General features: G+C 39.9%; 1 protein-coding gene and 1 long non-coding RNA gene across 6 annotated transcripts in view; one reads left to right on the forward strand and one right to left on the reverse strand.

The window, feature by feature from the left end:
* The window catches only part of PDE4B (phosphodiesterase 4B), a 246,738-nt gene that overhangs the window by 212,326 nt on the left and 7,438 nt on the right, over positions 1–26,974 (forward strand). For 4 of the 5 annotated variants that reach the window (XM_081867179.1, XM_081867180.1, XM_081867182.1 and 1 more), the window contains 8 exons: positions 5,402–5,514; positions 20,730–20,823; positions 23,165–23,340; positions 24,045–24,143; positions 24,293–24,457; positions 25,309–25,408; positions 25,638–25,792; positions 25,913–26,035. In XM_081867179.1, the coding sequence (XP_081723305.1) occupies positions 5,402–5,514; positions 20,730–20,823; positions 23,165–23,340; positions 24,045–24,143; positions 24,293–24,457; positions 25,309–25,408; positions 25,638–25,792; positions 25,913–26,035 (1,025 nt within the window). Of the gene's footprint in view, positions 1–5,401; positions 5,515–19,575; positions 20,072–20,729; positions 20,824–23,164; positions 23,341–24,044; positions 24,144–24,292; positions 24,458–25,308; positions 25,409–25,637; positions 25,793–25,912; positions 26,036–26,974 lie in introns of those variants that run through there. The other variant, XM_081867183.1, reaches the window with a different exon arrangement.
* On the reverse strand, positions 12,970–17,384 carry LOC309344678. Its single transcript, XR_014157843.1, has 3 exons — positions 16,685–17,384; positions 14,810–15,835; positions 12,970–14,667 (listed from the first exon to the last, which is right to left on the reverse strand). It is a non-coding gene; the product is annotated as an uncharacterized lncRNA (long non-coding RNA).

The raw sequence follows: 26,974 nt of genomic DNA on the forward strand, positions 1-26,974 counted from the left end.
TTGTCACAAGGAAGCTTCTCCCTCCCACAACTTTATAGACTTGTCTGGGTGGAGCAGAGTGTTTGGAACGTTGAACACACAAATCAGTGTTTATTCGGAATCAAGCCACAAAATAAAATATTCAGCAAAGTATTTGTTAAATCAGTTTGAAAAATATCCAAGTAAAAGAAGCAATGGCATCCTAATTAGGCATTCCAGGCAAGGACTAAGCTAGGATCCTCAGCACTTGGATTCATTCCCAACAATGTGCATTTTAGAGCTGCAGTTTATGAAGCTTTATTTTCCCCCAAATAAGAATTATTAAATCAGTGCTATCTAATATAAATGTGCATGCGTAAAGACACAGCCTCACATACGTATAAACTGTGGAAGACCACAATTTTTTGCTTGGCTATCTACTTTCTGTTATGTTTGGACATGCCTGAATGAAATGCTACTCTTTTAACTTTGAAAGTTAAATAAAGGGTGTTCCTCGCGTTCATGTTTAATTTGGGATTAATTAACAATCAGATGAACCCTGCCCAGATGTGTGTGCAGTCAGTTGCTGTAGGTCACTATTTCTCTTTCTCAACCACATTTCTAATCTCCAACGTGACTTTCAAGCACATGGTTGTTGCTTAGTCAAATCATGCTCGGAAGTAAATAACACTTTTTTCCTTTCACTGTAGAATGTTCTCTTCTGTGATCTCCTGGTAGGATTTTTGTGAAACTGAATATTTTGCTACAAGTCAATGCCTCTGGGTCCTGAACCACTACAGAAATATAAACTAAATTGTTTTAATAGCTGCCTGTTAGTTTTTATTTAAAAGTATTAACTTTAGCAACTAATTAGAAGTAGTGACATTAACAAAGTTTGCAAACAATGGGTTCATAATATGAATTTTCGCTGTTTTTAATGCTAAGACTTCCTATTTGTGTTGGATATTCTCATCCTTGAGCTTTTACTCCAGTTGTAGTTAATAACAAAACGTATTTCAAGTTAATGTCCCATTTCTGCCTATTTGCTAACAGCATTTAGCAGATCAGACTGGCAAATCCTATAGCAACTGTTGGTTCATATCCAGAACTCAATTACTTGAACTCTTTACTCATTCAATATTATGTGAAGCCATCCTTTCTATTTGATCACTGCATTATAGTCCAGTCTTAGTTGTGAGTATATGTTGGGGGTGATCTTCCACTACAAACCCTGCCTCCTTCCCCTATGATTAACTACTAGCATTCAGTCTACTTCAACATGGGGAGGAGTTCTGGGGGGACAATGGGGGTGATATGCAATGCACAACTGAAATGTGTGCCAGTTCCCTACTGCCAATGCTGCTACTGCTAAAACTGTGGATGTATCTTCCTCCTCCACATTCCCGCCTGCTTTCATCCCACACTACAGTTTCCAAGTGACAGAACAAAAACTCACACGTGCCAAACCATTGTGATCCCTTTTAGCACTTTCCCCCATTGTTCATAGAAAAAGCTGATAGGGGCCCAGGTATTATTCGAGGTAAATGGTGTTTCTGCATCACTACTTAAAATTTGGTTTAGGGAAGACCCAAATCAAACTGTTACTAGAGTGCATGGATGCAAAGCTGTTTACAAAATAGGTGCAGGTATTGAGATATCCCCTTTCACTGTTGCCTGGTATTTGTGCCTTAAATGTGTTGCCATTACTGGAACTGCTACCATAAAGAAGCATGTGGAGGCTTCTCAGATAAGCAGCTATTTTGCAAGAACAGGTTCTCAGCCACAGACAAGCCAACTCCACTTCCTCTTGCTCAGTGAATTATAAGAAATTGTGACACTGATGTGAAAGATAATACTTCCAAGGAACTTCCTCTCTTTCAAGTAACATCTTAACATGAAATGCGGCCTTCCTTAAATTATTGGCCCTCTTGTAAAGCTGTATATGTACATCATTTCTCCCCTTACACAGTTGTCCTTTTTCGGGAAGACTTGAGAAAACTGCTTATGCCAAACAGTATATTTCCCCCTCTGCAGACATCTGCGGGGGGGGGGGAGGAGGAGGAATGCTCCATAGTGGGGGATAGTGGCTTGAATCCCCACTGCTTTCTCCAAAGGAAGAAAGCAAACCACCTTGACTGCAATGTCACATGGTGCAGGAGGTCGTGTTTTACATGGCATGACCTTGCAGCACAGATTATTTAAATCCATTGGTTTCAGTGGGTCTACTCTGAGTATGACCACTGTTGGATGTCACCCAGAGAAAATAACTCTCCTGCTGTAGCCCTTTTAAGCACTCGGAATAGAACTTTATGTGAAAGCACGTGGTTCCTTTTCATTGCCCTGAGTTGGAAGGGAGGGTGAGTACTCTCTACTGCTTAGAGATTTAAAGCTGCACAGATATCTATACCTATACCTATATCTATATCTTTATCTATACAGTAGTACCTCTAGACACGAACAGGATCCGTTCTGGAGCCCCATTCGCATCCTGAAGTGAATGCAACCCGCGTCTGCATGTGCGCAGGTTGCGATTTGCCGCTTCTGTGCATGCGCGTGACGTCATTTTGAGTGTCTGCTCATGCACGAGCGGCGAAACTCGGAAGTAACGTGTTCCGTTACTTCCAGGTCGCCGCGGAGCGCAACCCAAAAACTCTCAACCCGAAGCTACTTCAACCTGAGGTATGACTGTATCTATATCTATATTTATATCTGTGCATGTATCCTCCAACGATATGGTGCCCACCATATTGGACAACAGCTCCTTTCCTGGCTGTGACTGATAGGAGTTGTAGTCCAAACCATTTGGAAGGCATCATGTTGATGGCTGGTATATGAATAGAATAGAATAGAATAGAATAGAATAGAATAGAATAGAATAGAATAGAATAGAATAGAATAGAATTCCCAGTTGTGTTCCTTATTTATTTCTGGGTTTGCACTATTTTGGAAGACAAGAGAAATAGTTGTACCTAGAGGAGGAGGAGGAGGAGGAAGAGGGAGGAGTGGTATTACTAGTAGTAGTAGTAATGATAAATTTATTATTTATACCCCACCCATCTGGCTGGGTTTCCCCAGCCACTCTGGACGGCTTATAGCACATAAAAAATTGTAAAATGTACATAGCTGTTATACGCAGGTAATCTCAGTGTTTATATATATATATATATATATATATATATATATATATATATATATACAGTTACTACAGTGACAGATATAAATTTATTGAACAGGTGCTGAGCAGTCATGGCAGCTGCTCTTTTTCTTTTCTTTTTTTCCATCTTCAGACTAATGATGCATTGTTTTGCTTTGGACTTCCTGTACCATTTCCAGCAACAATATCATGGCATTTTTGGCAGGGGCAGCCATCATTCTACACACACACACACACACACACACACACACTCTCCTGGAATTATGCTACGTGTCAAAGCATTATACCAAGGGCATTCAAGGGAAGGGCAGAATGGTAGCCACAAGTGGCAGCCACTGAGAACGATTCCACTGGGGCCACAGGCAGTGGCAGAAATATACATCACTTACATTGCTTAAAGTGAAAAAGAGAAAAGCACCACTTGCCATCATAAGCATGCCACATGAACCAAAAGGATTTGACCCAAAATCAATAAAATAGCCCCTCCCTAAATTTGCAACCTGCAAATGAGGTAGGGGGCTGTCTTTCAACCCTAAATATAATTTGAGCTCCCACAATCCTTGCACCAGCAAACAGGTTTATGCTGGTGCATAACTTTTGAGTCAATGACTATCATGGGTTTTTAGAAGTAATTTTTATGACCAAATCTGAGGTGCTTGCTACCTGTAGTCCAGACAGTTACTAAGTACTTAAAGGTCACAAGCCTGTGTTCAAATTTACATAAACTTGCATTTACTAATGTGCTTGTATTGGTGTTTCTTGGCAAATTAAGATGGCAGGTCACTGGAGCCCCAACCTCTTATAAGGAAACTATTTTTTTCCTTAAGTTTGTTTGTTTTATTATTTTGTGAAAGGGAGAGGAGATCCATGCCCTGCCTGGGCCACACCTGCCTGTGATTCTTTGTGGGTCCCTTCAGCAGAATCCTTTATTTGTTTACTCAGAAGTAAATCTTAGTAAGTTCAACAGGACAAATTTAGCCTCATAACTCCATTTAAGACTGCAGCTTTAGAAAAGATTTCAAATAAATGCTTGTTCCCCAGATCAAATGTGCAAAGGCAGGAAAATAATGGTAGTGTACTACAGTCAAAGGGGGACATGGGTAGTGCTATCGTGTAAACCACATAACCTAGGGCTTGCCGATCAGAAGGTCGGCAGTTTGAATCCCCGTGACGGGGTGAGCTCCCGTTGCTCGATCCCTGCTCCTGCCAACCTAGCAGTTCAAAAGCACGTCAAGTGCAAGTAGATAAATAGGTATCGCTCCGGCGGGAAGGTAAACAGCGTTTCCGTGCGCTGCTCTGGTTTCGCCAGAAGCGGCTTAGTCATGCTGGCCACATGACCCGGAAAAACTGTCTGCGGACAAACATTGGCTCCCTCAGCCAGCAAAGTGAGAGTCGTTTGCGACTGGATTTAACTGTCAGGAGTCCTTTACCTTTACCTTTACCTTTACCTTACCACAGTCAAATTTTAAATCCCTCTGGAAATCCAGTTCAGAATTTCCTTGTGACTTTGCCATGAACTAAAGGGGAGTTTAAAGTTGATTAAAAGAAGCGGGATTTCCATTTTGCCAGTTTAAATAAAAATCCAATATTTCTGTGGTTTCCTGTTAAGAGACATTTCATTGAACACCTAATTGAATAGATACGGATTTAACAACAAGAAAAATCCCTCCTCTTTTAATGCAAACGATCTTTCTGCGGAGAGGATTATCACAGCTGCAGAAGTTCAGGGAGTTTACTTCCAGTTATTTTTTCCTGCTCATTTGTTTTTTATCTGAAGTTAGTTTTTTTAAGGGAAAACTGAGAGATGCAGATTGATTGCCTAATCTCACTCGGTGACACTTTAACAGTCTTATAAAAAATCTCAGCGCATGATTAATGCTTGAGAGGAGACGGGAAAAAACCCCTTTGCTTACGAAGAACTTGCTTTTCCTCATCTGTTCTGTGAGTGCATAATGTACAATGCAGATGAGCCTGTCAGAGGTCCCTCCCCTTACATCCCCTACGAGAGGAAGTTTGTTGATGTAGTACTGACATTGCTTCTTCAAAGCCAGCAAGAACAAAAAGAAAAGAGAAGAAAGCCCATGAAACCACAACAGCCACTCCAAGGCGAGACGTGCATTGATTTGTTCTGCTGGAGAGTGGAACAGGAGCTCGCAGAACTCATGATGAAAGAGCACAGCAGCAGCAGCAGCACCTACAGCAGCGTCGGTCCGAGCCGTGTCAGCGATTCCACCATGGAAAGCCTGCAATCACTCAAGCCTAACTACATGCCTGTGTGTTTATTTGCAGAGGAATCTTATCAAAAATTAGCAATGGAAACTTTGGAGGAATTGGACTGGTGTTTAGACCAACTTGAAACCATTCAGACCTACCGATCTGTTAGCGAAATGGCATCAAATAAGGTAAGAGGAAAATATTTATTTCCCCCCAAAATAGTTTTGAAAAATGGAATTTAGTTGCACAGGGATTTAAACTCCCCTCCCCCCACATATACAGCTGTATCTGCAGTCAGAACTGCTACTGATTTTACCAAAACAAAGTTAAAGAAAATGGGTGAACTCTTACACACCACCTCTGCTTCTTATTAAAGCTGTTAAATATTGGTAGTTCCTATCATTACACTATGGAGGTGGAGCAGTAGACATGTGTGGTGTCAAATTTTGCAAGCTCTCACGCAGAACACAGTTGTATCCAGAAATCAAGTTTTGCTCTTTGATTTTGTTAAATGGGTACCTAGGTGATCTGTAAATCGGGGGAGTGGGGTGGATTATTGTATATATTACATACTCTGAACAATTCCTGATTTTGTATTAATTATCCCTTAGATACATAGGAATAGCAACAATTAGGCAGTGATATCAAGTTAAAGGAGTGTTTGTAGGAATGGAACTTAAAATCCTGATGGGGTTATAATTGGGACAATCAATAACTTTGGAAATAATTGTTTTTAGTAAATTGTCTGTGGTGCTGATAATTACAGTACAGTTATCTTCGCAGTTGCCATGCAGTAAATATAGTGTGTATTGCTTTGATTTCAGTTACCGCATTGTACATTGTAAAAGAAAGGTGTTCTGGTTTTGTATATTAGTAGTTGCATGTGTAATGACAAGTCATATAAAGTGCTGCTATGTTAGGAGGCACATTTCTAAAAAGTGGTAAAAATGTGTTGTAGAAGGTTGGCTGATATGCTTGTGTGTCGTATGTATGCCTTCAACCAAACCACTTGGAGAGCCATGCTGATTGTATGGGTTTAATTTAGTAACTAATTGTAAAATTTCCCGAATACAGTGGTACCTCAGGTTAAGTACTTAATTCGTTCCGGAGGTCCGTACTTAACCTGAAACTGTTCTTAACCTGAAGCACCACTTTAGTTAATGGGGCCTCCTCCTGCTGCCGCGCAGCTGGAGCACAATTTCTGTTCTCATCCTGAAGCAAAGTTCTTAACCCGAGGTAATATTTCTGGGTTAGCGGAGCCTGTAACCTAAAGCGTATGTAACCTGAAGCGTATGTAACCCGAGGTACCACTGTATATCTCTAACACCTTATCCTTTTACAGTATGTAGTTAAAACCTGTCGCTCGGACTGTATTTACACCAGAGTCGCTCTTTCATTGGCTACTAGCCTGAATATTGATGGATTAAACAAAAGGCACACCTACTTCCCTGAGGCCATGGGCACCTTATCTGCTGTGATCCCAGGCACTGTTCAACAGAACAGTCTTTTGCACTGTTAATGCAGTCAGTTGAGCTACAGCATACATGATTCCAGAATCAGCATATATAACTTTATCCAGGTGCACTTATTAACAGTGGTACAGTGGTACCTTGGGTTACATATGCTTCATGTTACAGACGCTTCAGGTTACAGACTCCGCTAACCCAGAAATAGTACTTTGGGTTAAGAGCTTTGCTTCAGGATGAGAACAAAAATCACGCGGCAGCGGTGGGAGGCCCAATTAGCTAAAGTGGTACCTCAGGTTAAAAACAGTTTCAGGTTAAGAACGGACCTCCAGAACGAATTAAGTTCTTAACCCGAGGTACCACTGTACGTGGCGTTTTATGATAAGCAAGCTATGGGGCCCAATATCTTATTCTGTTTCCTTCTGCAAAGGTATCAGTTTTCACATGCTGTTTTCAACATTTTCTTTAACAAAACCCTCCTTTTAATATCCAGCCTTCATAGACCCAGCCACAAACTTAACCTTGCTCAGGTCACCATCATGCACTTTGCTGCTCTATAATAATAATAATAATAATAATTTATTTGTACCCTGCCCAGCTGACTGGGTTGCCCTGATTTGTATTTAAATTAGGGATTAATAACCAACTTCACAACCCTGTTGTGAGCAATAATGAGATATGGACATTTTACACACAAAAAAGGGCTACGTGGCAATTAAATAGGAGGCAATAAAGATAGAATAAGGTTTCAGGCAAAGGACTCCCAACGCTCCTCTCATCTTTAATTTGCAGTTTTTTTACTAGATTGTGTAAAATAGGTTAGAGCATGGTGCTGATAACGCCAAGGTTGCAGGTTCGATCCCCATATGGGACAGCTGCATATTTCTGCATTGCAGGGGGTTGGACTAGATGATCCTCGGGTCCCTTCCAACTCTACGATTCTTACTATTTCACGTAAATGTATCCTTATGTGCTTTTTAAGGATTTGGATATTGGACATGTTTCGTGCAACTGGAACTACAGTGTGATTGCAGCTTTTCAAAAGCTCTTAAGAAGCCTCTTAAAATATGTCAATTCATTAATTAATTGTCAAGTTTTCCACATCCGTGAAGTATCAGAATGATCTGCCTCTCTTCCGTCGTCTGCGCAGAGATATGGCAGTAGCAAAACAGTCTGATGCTTTGAAAACAGGATGCTTCTACCTCCCCCTTAGTAAAGAATAACGGAAAGAGCAACAGTAGAGAAAGGAAGAAAGCATATAGACCCAGCATGATCCCAAGTGCAAGAGCTGTATAAACAGTGACCTATCTTCCTGACCTCTGCTATTGCTAAGTTCCTGGCCCTCTGCCACTGAAGCCAAACTACGTCATTTGAGAATGATAGTGGGCATGGCACAGCTGTTGTAAGTGTGACTCGAATTTCCTGTCTCCTTCCTGACAGACGTAGTTTTGAAGTACAGCGTTGCAAAAACAGTAGACAAAGAGGGGGGTGACTGGTTTCTAGTGTAGTGCACTTATTCAAAAATGTTACCAAAATACGTTTCTTGATCATTTTGGTGATGGGAAAAAGAACCTTGGATGAATGTCTCCTGTTTGTAAAATACTTGTAGTAAAAAAGAAGACGCAAATGTCGCTGAAATGAATAATTACATTACTCAGGAATATGAGGAACTTAATCTCTGGTGTTCAACAGCATGTAGCTCTGACATTCAGATGAAGAAGCGTAGAAAACAGTTCAGAAGGTCCCTGGAGGAGCAAACAGCAAAAAGTAGCAAAGCATTCACTGTGGCTGGGCATGTTCCCGTTTCATTAAAATGATACACAAATGTTGTGTTAATCCCATTCAGCTATAAAATACAAATTAGCATACTTCCTGCTGCTGTTGGCTCCTGGTTCATGATGTGTTTCTTGTGCAACTCTTTGTTTTGATGGAGTTTCCAATCCTATTTTTATTGGCATTACTTATTTGCATTTTAGAATCCTTTCCACACAAAAATCTTAGTGGCTGATTATTATTAGGTGGAGCATATATGGAAGTGGTGGTTTTTAGAAATCTCATAAGGTAGCATGACATATATGGCACGTATACAAGTGGACTTTATCGTTTTAACTAAAGTCACTCAGTGTGTAAAACTAGTGCTTCTGACAAATAAGAATAATAATTTGAGATCTGAATGCTTCTGGATGGAACCTAAAAACATTGCCTACTAAAAGGAGGAACCAAATAATGACCTGCCCAATACACTCAACCTGCTTTTCGTTATTAGAACAGACATCACTTTGTGTTTTTCCATGGCCTGTATAAAGCTGATATAGAAATAAGTTGCACAGTATATTAAAAAAATCATAAATACTGCACTCAGTCAGGTCTTCAGGTATCCTGGGCATGCTTATAGCCAATTTGCATGGCTTGTTGAAGAAATTTAGCCTTTACCTAGATGATAATTTTGTATATCGTGTTTTGCTCATAGGCCTGGAGAACATGCATGTCTTCTTTCTACATTTATAGAATCATAATGTTTAAAGGTACTTCAGTAACAGTATAAATCAGGAGTGGGGAGCTCCAGCCTGGGGTCTAGATGTGGCCCTTCAGGCCTCTCTATCTGGCTCCCAGAACTCACCCCAGACCACACCTCTCACTGGTTCTGCTTTGCAACCTGAGTGCTTTTGTGTCGTTGGAATGTGTCCTTCAATTATGATAGCGCCTCTTGCTTCTCCGGATGGAGAACGGAGGTGTCTGTATGAGTGAGTGCAGAAACTACCCTTCTGTACAAAAGTAAAAAAAAATATATGTTTTTGTTCCTCCACCATCTGTGGAGGTTGCCTAGAGGGTTATGTAGCCCTTGGACCGCAAAAGTTTCCCCATGCCAGACCTGATCTAATCCAAACCCCTTCTGATACAGGAACCATCCCTGATAGGAAAAAGAACTTTTAATGAAGGAGAGTCGGCTCCCTTCTAAAACCACTGTCAAACTTGTCAGCTTCCCCAGAAAAACTGGGACATCCCTTTCCCCCCCCCCCCTTTGAGAGCATGGTGGTCATTATGGGCGCCTTGCTCTCTTGTGATTTCAGGTCAAGATCTCACCCTGAAAAAGCTTTTCCCCCCCAAGTTCGTGATCTTACAGGCACCCCAAAATACGCATCTTTGGGCACCTTGCCTCTAAAATGCTGTTCCCTGATCCATGATTATCTAAACAGCTCATACCATCAAGAAGCGACTCCTAATTTTTGACAGAAATCCCCATGCTTGTAATTTGAACCCACTGGTTCAGGTTCTAACTTCTGGAACAGCAGAGACGAGAGTCATCTATGTGACACTCTTTCAAATGGTTAGAGATGGTAACCATGTTACTCCTAACAGTAGCTTTTCAAGGCTAAACATACCCAACTCCTTCGACCTTTCCTAATAGGACTTGGGTCTCCAGCCCCCCAGCCCCACCTTATGACTTCATTGCCTTTATTTATGGGCATGTGACTTGACTGAAGCGAGCCATGACCTTCACAAAGCACACCAGGATATGATCTTTCAGAATTACCTAAATGACCCCAAGGGGTATGTGTCCCTACATCACGTAGGCGCTTGCTGAAATGTTCCATTATGGCTCTATTCTGTCTTTTGTTAGCAATTTACATACTAGACTATTGTCTGTTATCTGTAAATGAAAATCTAGTGGTGTAAACAAAACATTCACTGCACTATTTCAAAAGGGGTTTCAGTCACATAAGACACGCAGGGTCACGCCTCAGTTTTAGGAGGCTAAATAAACTAAACATGAGGACACTAATGTAAACTCTGGAGGTAACTGCTGGCTGCCTTCCAGCTGTCTATGTGCCTCATTGCACAATGTCCATATTGGGAAAGAAGGGGGTGTCTTATAAGTTTGCAAGCTCTAGATTTGGCTCACTTGGTACGTGATGGTTCCCTAAAGGTGTGTCAAACTGTTCCTGCTTTTCAGTTTACTGTAACTTCCTTTGTTTAATATACATTGCAAAATAGCCATAAGCCTCCCAAAGACTGTCTAGATTAGCTGTTGGGCAGTCAGCTATAAAACCTACTCCTTTCATTCCCTTTGCTTTTTTAAAGTGGAGTTTAATAGCTGTGAATCAGGGAATTTTGCCTAGATTTATGACCTTTGGTTTGGCATTCCTTTCTTCTGATAGGCTACAGCTATTTGTCCTTGCCTAAGCAAATGAGGAAAGTTGCTACAGGAAATAATGTTTAGACTAATCAGTCATTAGAGGTGCTCCATTATTATCAATAGATTTCTTAAATGAATCATAACCTTATAATAAATCTCACATACCCTGGAGCAATTTAGTGACTATAAGCGTTAAATAGCTAATTCTTTCTCTAGTAGCTTAAGTTATTATTACTAAACTCTTTGTGAGAGTTTATGGAGGTACTGAGGAACATTCCACCGGATAATAACTGGACTGGCTAACTTTGTTTTCAGTCAGGTTCTTCTAGCACAGAGGAAAGCAAACAGATTATTTTCTATAGCAAGGAGTGAGTTGTGCAAATATTAGTTTTTTGGGCCTATTTAGGATGCACTGCCAAATTAGGGAGTTGCTGTTGGCATTGCTAAACATTTGTATAGCGCTAAAATAGACTAAATACTTTAAAAACTTATGTAAAATAAATAAATATAAATAATAGGACATAATAAGCTTTGTGTCCAAAACTAGCCCTACTCAGCGTAGACACATTGGAATTAATAAACAGAAGTTAGCCATGACCATTAGCTCTCATGGGCAAACTTCGAGAACTCACTGAAGAAGTGTGCATGCACACGAAAGCTCATACCAAGAACTGACTTAGTTGGTCTTTAAGGTGCTACTGGAAGGAATTTGTTTTGTTTTGACTATGGCAGACCAACACGGCTACCTATCTATCACTGGGGTTTATTTACCTTTAATATCCTACCTAGAACTTGAGAGTTTGCAGAATACCCAACTCTGATTTAGGGAGATGATGGTTGCCTTAACAGAATACAGATGCAGCCTATGGCATGCTAGCTGGTTTTTTGAGCTTAGTTAGCACTGAGGAACAGAGTTTTGGCTATTTTCCCTTGCAAATTTGGAAACTGAGCAGTTCCATTTCATATCCTTAACACTGGGTGACATTGATTAATTGAAATCAACAATTAATAAAGGATTTTAATGTGCCATAACATTGTCTCAGGAATGCCAATGATCTTGCAAATGATCTTGCAAAACTGGCTCAATAAGCAATTGATTTGAGACCAAAATTTGTATAAGAAAAGATGGAGAGGAGTTAGTGTGTTTATTTTGGACTGTCCTTCCTCTTTGCCCCCCACCCTTTTTTAAAAAAAGAAAATGTAACACCGCTGTGAGATAAATGAAAATTGATCACGAGGGAAATGTACATTTATTTATTTTTTATATTTTTGTTCTTCAGCCAAGATTCAAAACTAAATCTCTCTGTGATGTGCAGACATGTATCCTCTCACCTTTTCTAAATTGATGTTGATATCCTGTTTGGAACTGAATACAACTCACATCCTTTGTTTGAGTTTGAGCATGGTGCCAAATAAATAATTTAGTGGGATTAGCAAGAGTCTCTTTCCCCAAACATGGCACCAGACAATGCCAACTTCTCCCATGTTATCATTGATTGTGTTTCTTCCTCACGTGGAACTTCTGCACCAGATTTGTTTTTTTAAAAGCAAGACTGATTTCGTCTGAATACCTTACAACTTGAATTAATCTAAAAATCCTATGCAGTTCTTTCCCATTCAAGCCCTTCCATGCTTTCCCATGGAAAGAAGTATGAAGAAAAGTAAAAAAGGTTGTAATTTATCATGAAATTGACCGAACATTCCATCATACCATGTGTCCAGCATGCTGAAAGTCCTCATTCTTGGCACTGGCACTTATTTTAGAAAATTACAGGACTAGAAAGCATGAGGAAAAATCATCAAGTCCATCTACTGCCTTGAGACAGGTGGATTATACTCTATATTAAATAGACCAAGAACTAGTTGCTGAGGTTAATTATGTGGGATGTGAGCTCAGTAGCATGAACTTTGTCAGTTCTAATAGTAAGTTCATGCAGTTGATGTGACAGACATTGATAAACAAATTTACCCAGGATCATTAATAATATTTATTTATTTATTTATTTATTTATTTATTTATTTATTTATACATACCCTGCCCATCTAGCTGGGTTTCCCCAGCTGCTCTGGGTGGCTTCCAACAGAATTAAAAGCACAACAGAACATTAAACATTAAAAACTTCCCTAAACAGGGTTGCCTTCAGATCTCTTCTAAAAGTCAGATAGTTGTTTATTTCCTTGACATCTGGTGGGAGGGCATTCCACAGGGCAGGTGCCACCACCAAGAAGGCCCTCTGCCTGGTTCCCTGCAGCTTCACTTCTCGCAGGGAGGCCCTCGGAGCTGGACCTCAGTCTTTCAAGGGATAGTCAGTGGATATAGTTGGCTCACTGGTCAAATTGCCATCTGTCTTTTGAGTAAAGAGAGGGAGATGACTAATTTATTACTGTAAATGTAAAACATCAACATTAATGCAAATCTGAAGTAGTACTTCCCAAAGCCTTTTAAAGAATTGTAAGTGCAGTGTTTTTAAAAACAACAAGAAAAGCAGGGACACCATCATACTTAGCAATTCTTACAATAGGCAAACCTATTAACTGAAGAATGACTCAATGTCTGGCACAGTTAATTAGCTCATAATTGTTTTTACAGTAGCCTGAAAACATGCATAACAGGAAAACTTCACAATTGGGATCTATTTTTCACAGCTTTACATTTGCATTGACCATTGTTAAAAGATAATGATAGAATGGGTTTTAAGCTTAATCATCTATTCAGATGTTCACAAAGTGTGATCTTGTAACTGATTATGTGTATGCAGTATCTTTATTTCACTGTCTTAATTAAAATAATACAATTTAATCTCACTCTACATGCGGGGGGGGGGATTATGAATGCAAATTAAGTTGTGAAAGCTCACTGAAATATACAAACTGCAGCATTCATTCAACTTACCTAACCTAAAATAGTTATAATTTTCTCTTGTTTATATGCAATAGTTATTTTACATGTCACTTTTAGTAATTTAGATTTTTTTTAAAAAATATTTACAGAGGGCTACACTAGTATTCATGGATTTATTCGGGGAAATCAGTATTTGCTTACCCTGCAGGCACAATTGTGTTTCTATGCAGCATCTGACATCAGTCAGTGCTCCATATAAATGTTATAAAGGCTTGTTTGTATGGTGCATACTCAGTGTGAATAAAACTCCATCTGAAGTTGCTGACCAAGCAAGCAATTTATCTATATACCAGTTGCTTCAAAATGTCACTGGATTACATTTTGTTAAGCAGAGTCATAACTTATCAATGCCCTGTACGTTCCTCCCCGCCTTTATCACGGAAATTCCACTGAGTGGCACAACATTTGGGCATGGCAAGAACCAAGAGAAAGTTAAGCAGCTTATCTGAATGCAACTGACATCAATGGACCCCTGTTCTGAATTCAGCTCTTGCTCAATTGATCCAAATTAGATTTGGGCATGCCTAACTTCCAGTAGCATCCAATTAAACTGGTGCTTCTTCAGATTGCCATTTAGGCTTGTGGGCTTTCTATAGGCATTTGGTTGGTCATTCTGAGGGCTTTTCCACACTTACCTTTTGCCTCACTCTTCCCAGGCAGAGGTCTGTGCTTTAATGTTCCATGTCTGAGCAGTTGTTGGTGAGGGGTTTTTTTTGTCCCCCTGAGCTTTAAAGAGCAAAAACCCGCTCTTTAAAGCTAAATCAGAGCAGACGTCAATTTGGGTTTGCTGCAAAGGAATGTTTGCTCCAATTGAACTTTAAATCGCAGGTCATGCCTGAAGAAAGCAGAGGAAAGTTAAGTGAGCATAAACCCTGAAAACAGAATGCTGGGCTATGTTCTTGTCATGTTCATGATGACGGTTCTTGTCATGTTATATGAACACACACTTACCTCCCATTGAACATAACAGAGCTTACCTTTGAATAGACATGCAAAGGATTTCACTGTTAATTGTACACATCCATCTGAAAGGAAGTGTATTGTGAGCAAAGGAAGTTTGGACAATGAGTATGAGAGGAACTCTTTCTTAGACCCATGCAGTCTTCAGCCTGCTCTCATATAGGCCCTATTTAATTTATAGATGGCTGGGCTCTTCAAATGTCAGCAGAAAGGCAATTCTCCCCTGTAGACTGCTGGTCAGATTATATATATTATTTCCCCAACTGTAAGCAAATTTAAGAAAACCACTTCCTATCCAAACTCCTTTATTAATATTGCAGAGCCATACCTTTGTGTTCAGTATAAAAATAAATGTCTTAGATTATATTGATTTGGTTCTCAGAATAAAATCTTCCTTAATTGAAAGCCTGACGTTCTTTCGCTTTTGACTAAGTTGTTGGCGCACCAGTCCATTGATCTGAGTCCTAAATGAGATTCATGAGCTTGAAAGTCATTCCCCTGCGCCTACGTGGCTGAGATTCCTGACCTTCACAGGGAGCATCATTCACACCTTCTCTTGCCCATATCTTATGACATATTCCTGAGCAAACCCATCATGAGCCGGTCGGAGAGTGACGCACACCAGAAGCTGCCTCTGTCCATGTGACGCTTCTCCCAGAGCACCCACTTGGAAGCACACAATACTGGCAGGCAATTTAAAAGACTTCTTTTCACAGTCTGTAAAGGAAACGGTTCAGATACGTTGTAGCTTATATTTAATTTCAGAGTTTTATAACCCTTTGTTGTTTGTACATAAACACCAGGATTGTGTGTTTTCTCTTCTAGCATTTCAGATTTTGGCTCCAAAATCCAAAGTATTCAATCACATATTTCCCATTCAAACCCAAACTGTAGAAAGTGAGTGCAGCTGAGTACTGTAGGAGTAGTAATAAGCCAGAGTAGCTAAAAGCTCTGAACATTCTTTGACGGCCGATTCTCAGATTTGTTTTTTTACTTGGACAAAGCATGTATAGGTAGTATTGGCTGTGTGCTCTTCCTGCAATCTAAAAGACACAACATAGGCTGCTGTTAGCAAGGTTCGTGTTGCCATTGAACTGGTTATACAACCTGTTCAGTTTTCCTGTTACTGCGTATATAGCCCACTTGGGAAAATGAACTAAGCAGTCACATAGAGGACTGAAGAGTATGTGTCTAACAGATGTTGTTCTGCTGCTGCTAGTTTTCAGTCTTGGCTATTTTGTTCTGGGGTCAAAATTATTCATGGCTTCTGAACGAATCCCTTAGTGCTTTCCATCACAACTTGGAGCTATTTCATTTTCACAGCAATCACTTCAGATCTGTGAACATCATAGAGTATTCTGGTGTGTGGAGGAATGGGGGAATTCTGTTATAGTTATGGTTTATCGATCAGCTGGTGTGGGGTGAGTTCAAACCTGTAGGACCAGCTGTGCAACTGATTTCCCATGGGGAAGCCGATAGCATAGCTGATCCTTGCAGAAATCCACTTTGCTGTCCCAGTGCTTGGGAAGCACTGAAAACAGGGCTGAGAAAAAAGGACATTGTGCAGTGCTTCCAAAATGCCCCAAAGCCAGCTGGCTCTCAGGCATTTGGGAAGCACTGCACAATGTATTTTGCAAGCCCTGTGCTTAGCACTTCCAAAGCATCAGCCATAGGACTGACAAAGCCCCTTGTGCTGCAGTTCCCAAGCACCTAACAACCAGCTGGCTGTGTAAAGCATTTTGGGAAGTGGTGCGTGAAGCAGCAAGCCCACAATGATGTCAAATGATTGACATGTGGGATGTCTCATCTACCAGTCTAAGGTGGCCCTCAGGGTGGGGGCAGATAAGAATAAGGTTCATAAATGGTTTATTGAAAACCAATCTTGTTTCTACCTGTTAGGATGGAGAAAATCCCATGCAACTTCTGTTTAGCGGTGGTGATTGGTCAGTCAATTCCAATGGAACCTCTTCAGGTCAAACTTTTTTAGCCCTGCGAAGTAGAGTTAACAGAGGTCTCTACTTCTTAACAGCACATTTATGTAGCTTGAATTCCAACACTTAGCTTACCTTGTTGCAAGCAAACAAGGAGTTCTATGAAATTATTTACATAATATCTGGGCATGGGGTACAGTTTAAATTTCTGGGCAGGCTGGTTCTTCATATGTGGTAAAGACCAAACAAGCAATTTATCTAAACAATAGCTAATCACACCTGTATACTATTTTAAGTATTTGATTAAAAAAAAAAATCAAAACATGATCTATTGCCTGAAAGGAGAGTAAATAATATGTTTCTCTACCCAATGAGCTCCTTTCCAAGCCATTATTAGGATAAAAGGTTGACCCTAGGATCAGCATGGGGAGAAGCTATTAAAATGTTTGGATTGCCAAAACCTCCTATTTCAAAAGGATATCGCTTATTCCAAGCCATAAGAGATGCGGGAAATTGAATGGAATATCAATAGAACAGTCAACTTGGAACCAAGTGGGTCTCTTAATTCTGAAACTGTAATATGGCACTTATTGCTAAGCTACGCTGCAATTTGCCAGTACATTCGTACCTTGGAAGTTGAACGGAATCTATTCTGGAAGTCCGTTTGTTTGACTTCCAAAACATTTGAAAACCAAATCGCAGCTTCTGATTGGCTGCAAAAAGCTCCTGCAGCCAATTGGAGCCCCATCGGACGTTTGGGTTCCAAAAGAACGTTTACAAACTGGAACAATCACTTGCAGATTTGCGGCATTCGGGAACCACAACATTCAAGTTTCAGGGCGTTCATGATCCAAGATATGGCTGCACAGAGAATGGGATCGTAAATCTCTTGCCTTTCCACAAGGAGTTAAAATAAGCAAGGAAAAGGAATAGACCTAGCTCTGCCCCACAGTTGCAAAATATGTATTGGTTGCTTCCAGGCCTTCATCCTGATTTGTTTGCAGGGAAGTTATACGACACTGCATCAATCACAGCACTTTATGGTGGAGGTGTGGGGAGCGGTTTATTGTGCAAGGGCTCAAAACCCACTTTAATTTTGCAACCTGAATTTGCCAGTGTGCCATTGAATGCCACCCACAAAACTGCAACCATCTGGAAGCACCCACTGTTACTATATAATCACTCAACCTCTCTTACGCATTAACTCCACTAACATGAGAATAAATAAAGGGGGGGGGAGCTTGAAGTGAGAAGCAGCACTGATTGTGGGAACGGGGGCTCATCTGTGGCTACACTTAAAAACCAGTTTAAAGAAGTATTTATGTGAATTTATGGAGCAGTGCCAACCTAGCAGTTAAAAAGCACGTCAAAGTGCAAGTAGATAAATAGGTACCGCCCCTGCGGGAAGGTAAACGGCGTTTCCGTGCGCTGCTCTGGTTAGCCAGAAGCGGCTTAGTCATACTGGCCACATGACCCGGAAGCTGTACGCCGGCTCCCTCGGCCAATAAAGCGAGATGAGCGCCGCAACCCCAGAGTCGGCCACAACTGGACCTAATGGTCAGGGGTCCCTTTACCTTTAAAAGAAACAAATGTTACTGTTTTCTGTTGCTAAAGGTCGTATTGAATATATCACTTTGTGACTGAAGAAAGAATAATACTTCTAATGCAACTTCCATATAACAGACTATTCTTTATAGTTCATATGTATTCTATCATGATATAGATCATGACGTCATGATTCTGGTACCAAAAATGCTTAACAGCTTTTAAGAAGTAGATAAAAATATTTTTCTGGTCGAAGCTTTTGTAGCTTAGGTTTGAACCAATAAATAGCAGGATTTCTTTTGTCCAAAGAGACGGAGATTCTATATTACTAGACTTGCTTTACACACACACACACACACACACACACACACACACACACTTTAGATCTCAGGAATTAGCTTCCAATTTGCTTAAAGCACTCTTGGAATTCCTGTAGCAGGCCATTAGGGCTGCATGACAGTAATCTGAAGGGAAGCCTGTCTGTAAAGGAGGGTGGCTGTCATGTGGTGTTGTTGCCATAGTACCATGGTATTCTTTTGACCAGCTGTATATGAACTCTTGAAGAAGGGAATGAGATATGTGGGGTGGGGGTGGGGAAGAAAGCAGCTTTACATTATAAACCTACGCTGGCTGCTAATTAAAAACAGAAATAATATGAAGCTCACCTTTATTTTTAGAATATCCCTGACTCCTAAAGTGGTCGGGGGAAGAGACAAAAGCGGTGCAAATGTGCTTGAAATGACAACAATCATTCAGTCTGATTTATTTCACTTTACTGAGTGCTTTTAGTGTGGATTCATATACTGACATAAGAAGAGGCAGCGTTTGCATGCCGTGGTTCCTTTGCAGCCTGGGCTTGTAAATGAAAACATGCAGCATCCTGCATCACATTGGGCTTCTGAATAACTTCTTTTAGGGAACAGGCTGTGGAAATCATCTTACATTTTGCTCTGCAGATATAACATCGCTTTCTATGTTTGCTAAGAATTTCAGAAGTGAAAGCCGTCTGGTTTTCTTTGCACTGAAACATTAAAATACTTCTTAGCCAGATGTGAGCATATGTATCTTCTCTGTATATGTAAAGAAATACAAAATCATATTGGAATGGGTAGGGAGAAAACAATTATAATTTTAAATCAGTGTCCTAAAGCTGTGTTTAAAAATCTCTGTGAGTGAAAGGGGATTTCCCCTAATGGCAATGCAGTGATCTGGAGGAGGAGGAGGAAGAAGAGGAGGAGGGGGGCTGCTCACCTTATTTTGCCTTGTTTAGATATGCACGGGGCTTCCTCCATTTTAATCTTTCTTTTGAAAAGATGGCTGTATAGCTAAATCCAGCAATGCCTACAAAAGCAGCCGTCAGTTCTTTTTCGCTCAGTTCAGCAAAGGAACACTAATTTGGAAACCCCCCTTCAGACAACTAAGCAACCAGGACTATTCATAATTCATAAGTGCTTTATGGCAGCTTGCTGGAAACAGTTGGATTAGCTCTCACTCCTCTACGCAGCCCTTTTACGTCATTTTTGTGTGTGTCTTTTGCCGACAAAGCCTCCAACAATACATTCTTTTCTGCAAACCTGGAATACAAACCTTGGTGTTGTCTTGGAGTAGCAAGTAGCCATTATTACAGGAATTGTTGAGTTTTACCCATATTAATCTCACTGACCGGGAAATCCTTCTTCCTGAGGAGTTCCTCCCTCTGATCTGCAAATTCTTCATAAGAGATTTCTCACTTTTGGCGTGCAAAGTCTTCCAAAAATGCCTGAGGCAAACTATTTGTTATCTGTATCTTGGGGTTATATCAAGGTGGGTTTAAAATAAAGAAAAGCAAATAATAATGTCCAGTTGTGTTATTTATATGTAAAGTATATATCAGGATCATATTTATTGCTATATAGCCTTAAACATGTTAGATACTTGTACAGTAAGGTGTAATATTGCCATACAAACAGAATGTCTTGAAAAATAGGAGCATCATTTTATGATCATTTACACAAAGTATATTTAAGTTGTATGCAACTTGATAATCCAGCCAAATGCCATATTAACATTTCATTTTTCCCCTGGCAAAAAAAATTATAAATTGATGCTGCTTTTGTGTTGTATGTGGAAAATTGCTAAATCGCTCATGATCAAGATTAAGAACAGGTTTATAACTTATAAGATTTAGAACAGGTTTATAACTTATAACCAAAAACTGCTCTAAAATCGACATAATTTTCCAGAATTAGGTAAAATGTATCTGCCTTTTTAAAATGATATTTTAAAAAACTGACAGCACCATGACCTTAAATCGCACCATGTCGTCTAAAAATATTTCTTATATGTTTATAGTTTATTGATAAAGGCATTGCTGAATGATGTCATCTTTAGGTTAGTTAATAATGTCCCATTTTATTTACTGTGCACGTATCGCTCAAAAAAACTGATGGTTTGGGTTTTCTTTTCTTCTAATTACCAATAGTTCAAGAGAATGTTGAACCGAGAACTGACACACCTTTCGGAAATGAGCCGATCGGGGAACCAAGTGTCTGAATATATTTCAAACACTTTCCTGGGTAAGTTATTTAGCACCAGACCCATTCCATTCTTTGTGTAAGTTAGGTTTTAACAAGCATGGCCAGGCTCTGATGTGCATGCGGGGCTGTTCTTACAGGTGCAATGATGCTTCAGTGATATAGCTGCACTTAGTTAAACTATGGAACGCACTCCCACAGGAGGCAGTGATGGTTACCAGTTGAATTGGCTTTGAAAGAGGATTAGACAAATTCACAGAGGAGAGGACTATGGAGACAGTAATGCTTCTGAACACCAGTTTCTGGAAACTACAGGATGAGAGAGTCCTCTTGTCCTCGAATCTTGCTTGCAAGTTTCCCACAAGCATCTGGTTGGACACTGAGAGAACAGGGTGCTGGACTAGGTGGGCCAGTGGCCTCATCCACCGGCCTCTTTTTATGTTTACAACCCCAACCCCTTCCTTTCCAATCCCAAACCCACTGCGCCACCCAACAACCCATTTTAAGAACCTAGTGGACTTCTGCTTTGAGTATAGTCATTTGTTTCTCTCATTGAAAGTTTTTTTTAGTGGACTTTAGGAATCAGTCTCCAATGCAATGAAAGGAGCTGTGGTCAGGCAGGGTGACCGTAGAAGCCCCAGTGCTGTGTAGGGATGAGCTTGAGCAAAGAAACTGGAAAAAGTGCTGTGGGGTGCACATTTCATCATGGCATGTCTTGGGCAGCAGATGAAACCGTGGCGTATGAAGGGAGCACGATTTATTCCTTTACGCCACCTTTAAACAGAAGAAAAACCTAATTAGTAAAATCTAGAAGTATAAGAGCATACAGGTGCTATCGAGGGCAGAAGTTAATGTTGCAGGCTGTTGCTTAGCAACCATCCATACTCCATACTCCCCAGGCTTGAAGTAGTGGGGTTGAGAATGGTGTTTGCTTGCCTGGGGCTATTCATCATGGTGCATTATAAAGCTGAAAAGTTAGAGCAGCCATGTCAGCTAACTCTGTGGTTGGGCCTGAAGTGGTTTGCCCATTTCACCAGGACAGCCCTACTTGCCTGCTTTTATAAGCTCTTCATCTGATTTCTGCTTTGACTATAGCCATTCTTTTTTCTTAATGAAAGTTTTTTAGTGATTTTTTCCTTCATTATATGGAGCAGTGACAAAGTATTTAAATACTAGTACCCTTCCACAACCAATACTCCTCCCCCCCCCCAAAAAAAAACTTCCAGGCTTCGTTCCCTTTGTTCAAATGCATCCAGTTTAAACTGGTCCATAATATGTAAGATCTGTTGCAGTTTTGTTTGGTTTGGTAGTGTTGAATAGTGACAATTTTTGTGGGGGGGTATTTGTTTTCCCCATTTTAAGCAGCCAGCAAATTTTCAGTGATAGTTGCAGTTAATATATGTGTTTTATTTTTTATTGCTTTTCGCATTTTCATACTGCCCATGCTCCAAGGAGCCCAGGACACAAATGTATCTTTCCCCAGTTTATCTTAATGACAAGCCTATGAAATAGGTTAGGCTAAGGCACAGTTACTGGTCCAGGATCCTTCAGTGAACTGAATGGAGATTTGAACCTGGGTCTTCCTGGGCCTAGGCTAGCTGAGTATAGATTTTACAAAATAGCCACAATTCAAGCTTCATTACATACAAAAGCAATTTAAGAAACAAATTATAGATGAGTAGTAACACCAACCAGCATGATGATTCTACTAAAGCATCCAACACAGGAACAGTAGTATTAATCATAGTGTTAACCTATGGTTTTTCCAAAATAATGTTGGTAAATAGGCATTTTGACGCACGCACACACACAAAATTAATCTGAAAGTCCACATTTCACTTAGGATTGTGAACACACACACACACACACACATACACACAAATTATGACATTTTAAATGTTTTTACTCTTGTTTTACCACCAAGTAAAAATAACTCATTTGTCTTCAGTGGATATTCTTAGGTGTTGACAGTTGAACACTTTGACCCACAAAGTGAACACTTTGATCCACAATCTTTATCCAAGCACTGATCAAGTGCACAAAATATCTATTGAACAAATAATGATGATATCACTGTGTTAAAATTGTCAGTGATATTGGTCCCTTTTTAAGGGCCTCTGCCATTAATGGCTCCCGTTGACTTCATCCATCATATAGCTCCACCTTTGGTTATTAATCATTAAAAATAATCTTGGCAATAGTAGTAGTTTTTGTCTTTATTTGTAACAGTATCCAAACATTAGATTTATAAATCCATTAAACTGTTTAAACTATTTTGAATAAGCAAGTAGTATAATATAAACATTGTACACAAGTGATATTAAAACAGATGATACTTTGCTTCATAAACTTTGTAATTCATTTCTCTCTATGTTCTTCACAGACAAACAGAATGATGTAGAGATTCCCTCTCCCACACAGAAGGATAGAGAGAAGAAGAAAAAGCAGCTCATGACACAGATCAGTGGTGTGAAAAAGCTGATGCATAGTTCAAGCTTGAATAATACTAGCATTTCAAGATTTGGTGTGAAAACAGAAAAGGAAGACCATCTAGCCAAGGTGAGTGCAGTTAACTTATCGTTATTTTAGTCTTTTGGTGTAAGATACCACTTGCTACCAATGGAGAGAGATTTTGATCAGCTGCTTAATATAGTATATAACACCAGTATTCAAACGTGTATTCTGATTATATCAGAAAAGTATTCTGTTATGTAGTTTAAGAATTCACCATTAGTAGTTTTGACTCACTACTCCCTAGCACATAATTGGCATGGTAGCAAAAAATAGTTAAATACAGACATACCTTGGAAGTCAGACAGAATCCGTTCCGGAAGTTGGTTCAACTTCCAAAACGTTTGGAAACCAAAGTGCAGCTTCTGATTGGAAGCCACAGAAGCCCCATCGGATGTTCGGCTTCCAAAAATAGTTCGCAAACTGCAACAATCACTTCCGGGTTTGTGGCGTTCGGGAGCCAAAACGTTTGAGAACTAAGCTGTTTGAAAATCAAGGTTCAACTTTATGTTCAAATATGTAGCTGCAATTTAGGAAGAGATGTTCTTCCTTGTTCCTTTTACATGATATATAGTGTTCTTTCGATAACTATCTTATTAGTGTGTGTGTGTGTGTGTGTGTGTGTGTGAGAGAGAGAGAGAGAGAGAGAGAGAGAGAGAGAGAGAGAGACTACTTATGGGCTTGCCTTCATTGCATTAGTGTTGTATATCCATTATTTTTTGTTTAATATTGAGTGTTTTCTCCCCCTCTAGGAGCTGGAGGATCTGAATAAATGGGGTCTGAACATATTTAACGTTGCAAGATATTCACACAGTAGACCTCTCACCTGCATTATGTATGCTATTTTTCAGGTTCGTAATTTCACTGGTTATATATTGCTTCAGATGGTTGCATTTAAAGGCAGCAACAACAAAAAGTCCCATCCCATCCACCCCCATGATGAAGCCTTCAGGTTTGCATCACCTTATAACCTTCTGCAATTTAAATTACCTTGAAACAGGAGAGAGATCTGCTAAAGACATTCAAGATTTCATCAGATACCTTCATAGCTTACATGATGACTTTGGAAGACCACTACCATTCTGATGTGGCCTACCACAACAGTCTCCATGCAGCTGATGTAGCCCAGTCAACACATGTCCTCCTGTCCACCCCAGCCTTGGATGTGAGTAGCTCCCCACCTGCAGTGAGAAATACTCATGTTGCAATAGTGAATTTGTTTCGCAGGTTAATTATTTATTTACAGCAGTTCTTTGTTTTATTTTAATTCCTATTCCTTTGTAGTTGCTTTCACCCTTCTGGGATTCTACACCTGTTTCCATATGCTCTTGCATTCTTGGTAGTTGCACAATTAAGCTGATTTCCACACCACTAATGGAGAACCTGTGGCACTCCAGATGTTGGGCTTCACCTTCCATCACCCCAGTCAGCATGACCACTGGCCACTGAGGGTTGGGAATTGTAGTCCAGCAACATCTTGGAGGGCTTGGGTATATAGTTAGTAAGATTAATTTAGACCAGGCTTCCTCAACCTTGGCCCTCCAGGTGTTTTTGGCCTACAACTCCTATGATCCCTAGCTAGCAGGACCAGTAGTCAGGGATGATGGGAATTGTAGTCTCAAAACATCTGGAGGGCCAAGGTTGAGGAAGCCTGATTTAGACCTTGATTTCTAAGATGGAACTTCTCAGCAATACTCTGATATCAAAATTTTAATTTTTACATGGAGAAACTTAATATTGAATGCAGTAGATTTATATATGTGCAGTTACATCACCTGTAGTAGGTATACAGGGTCTATTGAGCCCAGAAGAATGTGTCAGAATGAAGGGAAAGTAGCAAATGGTCCTGAAAGTTTTAAACTGTTTGTGTCATTTTAATAATGTGTGACTAAAACAGTCTAAGCCCATAACAGTCTACACTTTAAGAAATGCCTATGATTTGGTTCCTGTTGATGTCTTTGTACGTGGTTAATGAGTTCAAAATTATGATCTATCTATTGCTCATTTTTGCCTTAGGCTGTCTTCACTGATCTGGAAATTCTTGCAGCCATTTTTGCAGCAGCAATTCATGATGTGGATCACCCTGGTGTCTCCAACCAGTTTCTTATTAATACAAGTGAGTCCTATGTTTATTACAAACACACACACACACACACACACTTACCACCAATTTGGGCAGTTATACTTCATGAAACTTATTTACTAATTAGATCTTTTTTTAAAAAATCATGTAATAAATATAATTCATTCATTTTAAATCATGAAGCCTTGAATATACTGAAGATGAATTTCCTTAGGAAATAATGAGTTACATTATCTGTTTTTTTTGTGGGTTTTTTGGTCAGATTCTGAGCTTGCTCTGATGTACAATGATGAGTCAGTCTTGGAAAATCACCACCTTGCTGTGGGTTTTAAGCTGCTACAAGAAGAGCATTGTGACATCTTCCAGAACTTGACCAAGAAGCAACGCCAAACTCTCAGGAAAATGGTGATAGACATGGTAAGGATTTGGTATCCCACCCCCTGAAAACTTCTTACTGCTCATTTTTCTAATGTATGCAACCAAAATTCAGGTTTCTACTTCCTTGCATTTACAACAATTATTTTTCTTTTCATATAGGTCTTGGCCACAGATATGTCCAAACACATGTCCCTACTGGCAGACCTAAAGACTATGGTGGAAACTAAAAAAGTGACAAGTTCCGGAGTTCTGCTTCTAGATAACTACACAGACAGAATACAGGTGTGTTTGGGAGCTTCTGTTTTTGTGATGCTACTTCTCTTTTAAAAAGGCATATTGCTTACTGTGACTTCCTTTAGGGATCAAAACAGAAAACATAACAAGTTATATTCTTGATTTACTGTGGAGAAGGTGTGTCCAGAACCTGATAGTTCGCTCTGCTGTGCATCAAAGGACTTCTAGCACAAGGCATTGCACTGTTGTTCTGGTGGAAAAAGCCAGCCTATTTTCTGGTAGTTGTGCGGCCGGGGCGGGGGGTGGGGGATAACTTTTTAAGGTGAGGATACAAGGCCACCTGCAGCTTTAGCATGGCATAGTAATGGCTGTGGAAGTGACTTGCACCAAAGGGGGTAGTAAGAGGAAACCAGGTGGGACAAACGTTGACTATATGCTACTGTAGATGTTGCAACACACAATTTCCCCTGTGCTTACAACTGCTGTTGGAAACATGACTGAGCTGATAAGCACACTGACATTTGCGCACGTAAACTATATAATCATATAAACCTCTCCACAAGATAGGAATCTGGTGGTTTGTGGTTTCCTACATTCTTCAAACCCACTTGGAGAAGACAGGATCCCACAGTCATAAGGAGTATAATCAGTTCAGTGATCATTTGGATTTGTAGTACAGCCAAGTGTTGTGCAATCTGAAAGTTTCTTCTTCACATGCTTATGGCTTCCAAGGATTAAGACTTGTCATGGGTGGCTAAGAATATTGAAAGAAGAAGTTTATTCCTTAAAGACAGGGACTCCATTCCAATAGTTTACCTGCTTTTTCCACTTTGATGATGATACACCTAGAAACATCCATTTTAGAATATTCCTAGAAATTTCTGTGACTTGAAAAAAATATTTTTATGTGAGGGTACTTATTTAACCCTTATCTTGATGAAATATTTGTCCTACAGTTCCTCAGTTCTTCAGACACAACAGATATGC

The sequence above is a fragment of the Podarcis erhardii genome, assembly GCF_964252035.2.
Source record: "Podarcis erhardii genome assembly, chromosome: 6".
NCBI lineage: Eukaryota > Metazoa > Chordata > Lepidosauria > Squamata > Lacertidae > Podarcis > Podarcis erhardii.